Below are 9,950 nucleotides of genomic sequence, written 5' to 3'. Positions count from 1 at the left end.
GTTAGTATATTTCATCAGGGTTATTCATAGACTCATGATTATACACTCAACGAAATTATGTTATTAGACTTGAATCATTAAGCTTGAGGAGCTTTCCAACTACCTCGAAAGATATCAAGATAAAAACAGCTGGGTAGTTTAAAAACAAAACTAAAATCGATGAATTGCAAATAATTACACAATTATATACACATAAACAACTAAAGATATCATAATAACCCAAAAGCCTATGTACGATTTCACCAAAAGGTGTACTGTAGCATTTCTAATACACAATATTATCACTTTGATCTTTTAACTCATACAAATAAATCTCCTTATAATGCTTCCTGAGTATATAGCTTGAAGGATGTTCACCTTTCTTAACAGCTAGTCTCGCAATATTTCACATTCTAAGAAAAAACACACTTTTTAGATCATTTGTCAAATCGCATATTTTTTAGATAAAAGCCCACAAGATTGTTAATGTTCAACTATATTTATTTCACCAAAACCGATTAAATTTTCTATATGCAATTAAAATAAATGAACAAATTCACGACACATAAAATTGACGCTTTTAACACCTAAAATTTAACTTACATTAGATCAAGGACCCAAGATATTTATAATAGTGTCAAATTATGAAGCCAGTAGTATTAATACCGGCAGGCATTCCAAAACTAAATTGATAAATATTTGACGCTGGGTTAAGCAGGAGTGTCTAGCTTCATGCACAGTCCACGCAATTTAGTAAAACATTAGCACCTTTGCAGATCAAAACATCATTCTGTAACAATTGCGGCATACATGATAAAATTCCATTTTGTAAGTTGTTTACCGTACACACTTCATTTAACATGTTGAATCACTTTAAAGTATACCATCCTCTTCACCTTCAGCCGAAAGTTGCAATAAGGAAGGATTTATAAATGCTCATGAACTTGGCCACAAATGCTGCCAATGTAAACAAAATAAAAACAAGGTGGTCGGTTAGTAAGCAATTTTTTAAGGCCTATATTCACTTTGTAATTGTACAAAGGCATTACTTTAACAAGTAGATATAGAGTCCACAAAATAAATATAAACAGGCCTATAAAAGAATTCACAATCGTCAACCATAAGATGCAACTGTCAATCTGACTACCACAATCTATCAGTCAAAATACCTTCGATGTGAAAGATTGCCTTTTGTCCAAGACGCATCCGGTGTTCCTGATTCAATGAAGGGAAAATCAGGAACCACTTCTTAAAATATAATATACTAATATAACTAATTCCACGTTAATGACTAATGATGAGAAACATACGATGCGGAGAAAACACAGATGAGTTATTGTACCAAAGTACAAAGTACATTAGAAGCACAAAAGAGTATCAGTTAAATAGGAAAAAAAAATGTAGCAGCTTGAACTCTTGTAGGAGACATTACAATACCAATTCCATAAGCTCATACGAAAAACAATATTCCTAAAGCACTTACATAATATGCAGCCCAATGACATACTTCATGCTTTAGCTCTGCATCCAGCTTCCTCAACAGCTCATGAAGAAGCCTCTGAACCAACAAATATAATATAGCATCAAAATAAATGTAGAAACATAAAAAACTAAACAGTGACAATATAAAGAAACATGTTTACCTTCAAAACCATCTCCGGAGGAATACAATTTATTAGCAAGTCATAAATCTTCCCTCGAACTAGAAACAACCTAAGGTAGATGAGACAGAAGATGAAATGGGCATTGCACACCACTAAAGTCACTGCAATAACTAACTGAACATATTTGTTTACAACACAATTTCAATAGGTGATCCACGAACCTGACAAGTTACAATGTGAATTGAACATTCAATTTATCAGGAAAGAACAAAGTATATCGCTCTGAAATCAAACCTTTTGGGGCTCTGTTCTTTCATTATGTCAGATGCAATTTCAGAAATATGTTCTTCCCAGTCCATTGGAGGAATTGTTTGTTTGTTAGTGAAAGGATACCTGCAAGCATAACATGTGACAATATGTGAAAGAGATGGCTATCAGTAGTTAACTAGTTACCCCCTTAAGAGCAAAGCTTTGAAAAGGAATTGAACATTTGAAGTTATAATCCACTAATAATAGGAAGCATCCGAAACTTACTGTTGCACACGACAAGTCTCAAATGTCAATATTGCCCTCCTTAAATTCCGATTTGATTTCTCTGCAATGCGAGCAGCAAAACCAGCAGGAAGTTGCAGCTCTTCTTTCCTACCAATGAGCTCTAAAACTTCAAGAATCTGCCATATGGATTTCCAAAATTCAATAAAGATAAATATTAAATTCAGAGAATGGGTAAGCTAAATAAGATCACTGTATTTTATACTTATAATGTCCATTGAAATAGTACATTTTGTTGAATGTCAATCTGTTACTTTGAAATTTTTTATATTTAGTATTTTATGTGCAAGTATGTATATATAATTTTGCATTTTCCAAAGAATCTTATGTTGCTTGAGTTACAATCTTTTCACCTCTTCCAATCCTTAACTACCCTAGAGTTTCACAACATTACTGATTATAACTAATCCAATAGTTTTTTCATATTCAAGAAAAGATCAGGCCTAAGTATAATGATTAATTGATTATGAAAGAAAATTTTAGCATTGTTTGACATTTAGAAACTTGTAAATTTACATTTATATATTCTATAACATAAAACACAATCATCCTCTCCAACTTTCATATCAGGTTTATAATAAGAGAAAGAAAGGACTAAATAAAGGACTTATAGTTTGTTATATTTGCAATTGTTAGTCAGAGTTCTATATGTATTTGTTCCAGTTGTCAAAGAAATAAATTTCCCTTAATAAAGTATTCTGGTTAAACCCGGATGAGGCTAGGAAATGTTGACTGTGTAAACTAGAAATTCCAGTGTAGAAAAGGAGAGTGCTTCTTTCAGGGATAAACTTGTTTATCATCTTTAATGCTTGATACTTGGATAAAGAGGTATTACAGTTATCTGTTCTTGAGAAAGGGAGGAGTATTTGTTTTTCAAGCTTGAATTTGGGTATCTCTGAGAGTGAGTCATAACAGCATAGCACAGATCTTGAAAATGAATAATGCCTAACAATAATAGAAATAAGAATAAACAATAACATGCTCACAACGGAAACACATCATTAATCTACTCGAAATATCTCAAGCAAAACAACACAAAAAAACCAAATTCCTAACTTTCCTTTGCCACCATTGTATATATTAAAAATAATTACCTGTTCTTCACTTGGTGCGTTTATCCTTACATTGAGACATCTAGAGCGGATTGCTTCTGTGACTCTAGAAGAACTATTGCAGCATAGAATTAGTCTGCAATAAGCACTGTATTTTTCCATTGTTCTCCGAAGAGAATGTTGAGCCTCTCTAGAGAGTTTGTCAACATCGTTGAGCACGAGTACTGATAGAGAATGAAATCAAACACAGAAAAAGTTAAAGGTAAACAAATGTAGTCCTGACATTTATACCAAGGTGGGACAAGTTGCTAAATTGACATACACAAAAGGAAAAGGACAACTAAGATATTAGAAGACCACATTACAAAAGTAAATTAACCACTATCAACCCACGCTACATGGTCAACAATCAAAGAGAAGATGTTTTACAACATAAATCAAAATTGCAAGATAGTCTTACATGAATTACAAAAGAATCAAAAGTGAAAACGAAACTAAAATATATGTTAACCATGCAAAGGTGCTATTACACACCTTGATCAAAAATCAGAATAATTCCCAGATGAGCGTAGGTAGACCCTTTTCCACTGAATATACCTCAGTTATTATTTCTCAACAATTGTTTACAAAGGAACTAATTTTCCTTTGACAGGGCATTCCCTATTTACAATACTACAATTCTTCCTAACCTCCCATCCCCAAGGAAAAAGATTATATACAAACTTTCCAAAAGTCTCAGCCCCATAACCGCTAACTGTCACAGCTAACCACGACTATACTTAAATTTCTTTCTATAATATACTTTCCAATCCCTATCCTTATTCCTCTGTCTATCAGGATTCAGGTGCACTTTTATATTTACCTAAAACAACACTAGAGTAATGATGAAAACAAAGACTTTCAGTTACCTTTAAATCCTTTCTTCCCCTTAGTATCAATGGGTCTATTCTTAGCCATTTCTTTGATTACCTCTTGAACAACATATCTGTCTTGAAATCCTGCATCACTCGGACTTATTTCAATGTGGTTGGCACTTGACAATGTTGTCAACTCTATATCAAGAGATCTACTCCCAGCCTGAAACCAATTCACAAACAATTCAAAATAGAAACAAGCAACAACAAAAAAGAAAAAACTAATTATTTAGTTTCACCATGCATAACAAAACAATAGGAATACAATTCAAACTTATATGAAAATGACACCAGCATAAAGTTGCAAATGAATGATCCATATATGTTGCACACATGATATGTCTAAACGAAAAGAATCTAAAGAATGTTTGCTTGTTGTTCATCAAAGAGACATCTACCATTTTCCAGTAAATAAAACACAGCTCCTCCGTCAGAATACTTTTCACAACAAAAAGCTTCTCTCTCTTAATAAAAATAAAAAACCTCGTAAAAACATAAAGCCTTCTTTTGTGCTGATATGGAAAATTTTTAGGTATTGGCAGCCACTAACCACAGAGGGTAACATTAAAATCATACAAAATTCCTGAACAATAACAACATTAGAGCATTGAGTTTTAAAGCCACAACATAAAAGATGGAAGAAGCTTACATCCACTTTCCACGTCCTATTTTCCACCTTCACCTGCAAGGTTAACAAAGCCAGATTTCAGTTTCGAATGAGGGTATCCAGAAGAAAATAAAATACACCAAAATAAACTAAAATACTAAAAAAAAAAATTGTCCTTTTTTCTAGTGACAAGTAAAGCAAAGAATAGAAAAGGAAAACCTTTTCAGCACCAGATCCAAACATTTGGCGGAGAACGGCCATGATTAGGGTTTTCTTGCCAGAGCCAGAAGGGCCATAGAAGAGTAAATGGGGGCAATCTTGTTCCTTCACCTGCAATAAAAGAGTAACAAAATCGAAACAAAATTGAAAACGAGGATAAAATGCTTAATTAGGTGGAAAATGAAGGACATGGTACCAATTTCTTGAGATTGTGAGCGATATCGGTGTGGACCATAACATGGTCGAGGGTTTTGGGACGATATTTGTCTACCCACAACATCTTGGGTAAGGGTTGGTCGTGGTACTTGTGTGTTCTTCTACTGATATCTGATATAGCGAGGGCACAAAGAATGCAGACTTTGAAGTGGCGGGAAGAAAAGGAGGTTATATTTATATACCTAGCCCCATCTTTATTTACTTTTCCCAATTTTCAATAAATTACATTTATCTTTCTTCACAATGTCAAGTGTAACACCCTAACTTCTGAGTGATATAATTTTCAGTTTTTCAAGGATTTTAGGTTTGAAATTTATATTATGGACACTAAATTTCTTATCTTTTGAAGTTGTTATTTGTTTTATCTATTTTATAATATATTGGGTGTTATTATATTTAAGCATCATTAACTATTTAATTATTTTTAATATTATATATATTTACAGATATTTATTTTATTATATTACATTTAAATATTATATAGAATATTTCATTATGTTGTTGTTAAAAATCATATTTTATAAAAGGCTTAATACCCTATTTTGTCCCTAGTTTCGCTCGAAAATGTCAAATTAGTCCATCCTTTAAAAAATGCGTCAATTACGTCCTCACTTAATAAAATTTGCATCAATGAAATCCCTTCCGTTAAATCCGTACAAACGGCGTTAATTATTTTTCTCTTTCTTCTACTTCCTCAATTAACGCCGTTTGTACGGATTTAACGGAAGGGATTTCATTGATGCAAATTTTAGTAAGTGAGGACGTAATTGACACTTTTTTTAAAGGATGGACTAATTTGACATTTTCGAGCGAAACTGGGGACAAAATAAGATATTAAGCCTTTATAAAATAAGTCATTTATATGAGAAAAGTGTCTTATTTTCTAATTATATTTGAAATTACAAATTATTTATTATCTTATTTTGTTAGACATTAATAAGATAATCAAAATTATATGATAAAATGTTATTTCGTAAAATATTTAATTTTTTTTGGTTATATATTAATAAATTTAAAAAATAAATAGAACTATATAATAAAGATGTTGTTTTGAATTATTTGTAATACTTACAAGAAAATTCATGAATAATTACAGTGTACAAGTAAAGATATTTTACATTTGAAATAAACTAATTATAAAACATTTATTCAAAAATAAATATAAAATATTAAAAAATTTATATTAATAGAGTTAATAGTAGTTTTAATAGGTCCTTATTTGTGTAAAATCATCTCAAACAGGTCTTCGTATTTTTTTATCTCAATTAGGTTCCTATTTTGTAAAATGGAGTCAATTTTAACCTTGTCGTGAACTGGACGGCGTTAAATTTGGTGTTTGGTGGCTGAGCTAGCAATTATTAATCACGTGGCATAGTGAATCGTTACGTGGAATTAATTTATTTTCGTCAAAAACATGAATTCTGACACGCAACATGGAACGTCGTTGTAAGTGCTACAGTTGTACCCGCTTTGTTCACCTCTCATCGTAGGCCACCACCGCCTGCCCCCACTGCCAGAGTGGCTTCGTCGAAGAGATATGCGCCCTTTCCCCATCTTAGCCTTTCCCCGACGACCATCTTTCGCTCTGCCGACAGGGATCCCGCTACCGCCATCGTCGTCGCGATGCTGCTGGCAACCGCTCCCCTTTTAACCCAGTCATTGTTCTCCGGGGATCCGGCGATAACTCTGATGGCATTGGCCTCTCTCTGCTCCCGCCCACCATGTCAGAGTTCTTCCTCGGCTCAGGCTTTGACCGCTTAATCGAGCAATTTGCATAGATGGAGATGAACAACTCCAGTCGCCCAGAGAACCTGTTGGCGTCCAAGGCGGCGATCAAGTCCATGCCGACTGTAACACCCAAATAATTTAAGGGTATTACTAGTAGTAAAACTAAATTAATTCGATATCTCATATAAACAACAAAACTTTATTTCAATTCAATCAAAGTACGGTTCCAAACTTACAAACTTTAATCAATATAGTCTTCATCAGTGAACATAAATTCGAAATTTAACTTATAAGTCTTACACAACATATTTTTCCAATACAAATTTATTATTCTTACAAAAATCCCTGAAAGTTTTTCCCAGCATGTCTCTCATCATCTCTAAGCTTTTTCAACCGCATCTGCAACATTATCTGTTCACGTATAACATGAGTTATACGATCATAGCACAAACAAATAAGAGTAAGCTAACCATAACATACAATCATTAAACTTATTTATAATATATAATTCAATCATGTATTAACACAATTATCCCGATGTCATTGATTCATTTTTCCTTAACTTCTTCAAAATCATCCTTCTCATTTTCATAAACCTTACAAGTATACTATGCTTAGTCACGAAGCCTTATGGTCAGACTGCTCTCTGCCTGCTTCCTTAAGCCTTACCCGTATAATATGTTTTACTTTTTGAAGCCTTATTATCAGACCGCTCTTTGCCTACTTCTATAAGACTTATGAGTCATATGTTTATGTCAAAGCCTTATGGTCAGACCACTCTCTGTCTGCTTTCATAAACCTCATGTGTTACTCTGCTCATATCAAGGTCTCATGGTATAAACCAAATATACTACTCTCGGTAGTAAACATCATTTCATAATTAATGATTTCTTATATTCACCCCAATCTTTCCTAACATCAACAAATCATATCTTCTCATCCACCTAACTCAATCATGTTCGTTCTCTAATCATAAATTGATAATAACCCATTTTCGTGTCAATATCCAAAATAAAATAAACATATTTCCAGATATCATACTCTTCTTATAATCTCATCTTTTCCATAACTAGTACAAACTCAACATAATTTCACCAATCAAAGGTTATAGACCAGCCAAATTTTTATTTTTTTTATGACGTTACATAAAAATTTGTTCTTAGTACAAGTTTCACATTTAGGATCTAAACTAATAAATTGAATCATAATTTACTAGAATCTTGGATAAAAATTTCAGTTCGATCTAACCATTAATAAAGTGGAAATTTGAAATTTTGCATCCGTAATTCAGGAACATAAAATTGAGATCCTTAATAAACACCACTTAGTTTTAAAAAAAAAATGGAACAATCAAAATACATCAACATGTCTTAGCAACTACATATCTAAATTTTAGGTTAATCTAACGGTTAACGAGGTAGAGATTGAGATTTATACAATTCGAAAACATTATTCAATTGGGTTGTTGACTCTATCAAAATTGCGGAATTAATTCTCCAAGTACAGACATCCAGTTACAAATTCAAGTGGTCAAAATATAGTAATATATTTCGGGAATCATTTATCAAAATTTCCAACTTAATCTATTGGCAAAAGAAGGGGAATTTAGATTTTTTTTATATAAGTTAGAGATAGAAATAAAGTGATGGTCATTCTACCCAAAATTATAATATTATCTCCTCAAAGTACAATTCTCAAATTAAAGATCCTGACGGTCAAAGTTAATTTCTATGTCTTATAAACTATATATTAAATTTCCAGATTGATCTAATGGTAGACTAAGTAGCAATTAGAGTTTTACTAAGATAGCTTCGAAAAATGGAAAAACATGATCAAAATTTTAAATTTCACAATTTGATTGAATATTTACTCCAACAATTTTATAGTTTACTTATTCAACATAATAAAATGTATTCATCACATATTCCATACAAAATGAATATATCACAAAATAAATTAACAATAATAAATATCACAATGTAAACATTTTGGAGAACTAAGAAGTTGAATCTGACATAACGGTTAGACATCTTCTTATCCTTCTAGAAAAATGCAAGAGAAAAAGAAACACAATAAAAGTTTTGGGGAAACAAGAAGTTTATTCTGACAAAGCCGGTTAGACAACTTCTTATCCTTCAAGAAAATGCAAGAGAAAACGAAACACAATAAAGTTATGGGGAAACGAGAAGTTGAATCTGGCAAAGCCGGTTAGACAACTTCTTATCCTTCTAGAAATTGCAAGAGAAAAAGAAACACAATAAAAGTTATGGGGAAACAAGAACTTCAATCTGGCAAAGTCGGTTAGACAACTTTTTATCCTTCTAGAAAATGTAAGAGAAAAAGAAACACAATAAAAGTTATGGGGCAAACAAGAAGTTGAATCTGGCAAAGCTGGTTAGACAACTTCTTATCCTTTCAGAAAAATGCAACAAAAGTAGAATATAATTCTAAATCCATAAAGAGAATCAAAATTCTAAAAATATTCAAGATTTCAGATCATACAAAAAACACAAGACTTAAGGTTAGCTCCCTGTACCTGATTCTTGCTCCTTCTTGGATGAAGAACACCTCTTCAGAAACTCTTGCTACCTTCTCTACAATTCAGATTCTAGTCCTAATATTTCATTATTTTCGACGAAAGTCTTGCTCAATTTCACTCTCCTTCCCCCAAAACTTCATTTATCACCCGTATTTATAGTTAAAGTTAGGGTTACTGTAGCAGTATTGTAGTTGTACTACATTTTACTGTAGCAGTACTGTAGTTGTACTACAATTCACTATAGCTTGTACTACATTTTTCCTGTAGCAGTACTGTAGCAACACATGATTCACAAGGTATTCTTACTGTAGCACTGTACATATTTCATTGTAGCACTCTATATGTATTTTACTGTAGCATTATACATAATTTTTTTTTCAAACAAATTTAGTATCTTAATTACAACTATTTTCAAGGGTCTTACAATCTCCCCAACAACAAAAATTTTCGCCCTAAAAAATTAGTTATTTTAACAAAAGAGATATGGATATTCTTTTATCATAAATTCCTCTAATTCCCAAGTCATTTCATGTGTCTTCA

The 9,950-nt window shown here is 32.2% G+C and overlaps 1 protein-coding gene and 1 pseudogene across 1 annotated transcript; one reads left to right on the top strand and one right to left on the bottom strand.

Moving 5' to 3' along the window:
* Positions 1-604: 604 nt before the first annotated feature.
* On the bottom strand, positions 605-5,295 carry EMB2775 (ATPase family associated with various cellular activities (AAA)). Its single transcript, XM_047292707.2, has 11 exons — positions 5,124-5,295; positions 4,928-5,038; positions 4,751-4,783; positions 4,096-4,264; positions 3,230-3,411; positions 2,118-2,254; positions 1,878-1,976; positions 1,623-1,692; positions 1,463-1,537; positions 1,149-1,194; positions 605-936 (listed from the first exon to the last, which is right to left on the bottom strand). Exons 1-11 carry the CDS (start codon positions 5,205-5,207, stop codon positions 878-880), a joined length of 1,065 nt encoding a protein of 354 aa, XP_047148663.1. The 5' UTR covers positions 5,208-5,295; the 3' UTR covers positions 605-877.
* Positions 5,296-6,557: 1,262 nt separating this feature from the next.
* The window catches only part of LOC148200475 (E3 ubiquitin-protein ligase RDUF2 pseudogene), a 65,044-nt pseudogene continuing 61,651 nt past the window's right edge, over positions 6,558-9,950 (top strand).

This window comes from Vigna umbellata, chromosome 4, assembly GCF_029865625.1.
Source record: "Vigna umbellata cultivar VRB3 chromosome 4, Vumbellata_1.0, whole genome shotgun sequence".
Classification (NCBI taxonomy): domain Eukaryota; kingdom Viridiplantae; phylum Streptophyta; class Magnoliopsida; order Fabales; family Fabaceae; genus Vigna; species Vigna umbellata.
Note: the sequence above shows the minus strand (reverse complement) of the source record. Positions and strands in the feature narration are given on the sequence as shown.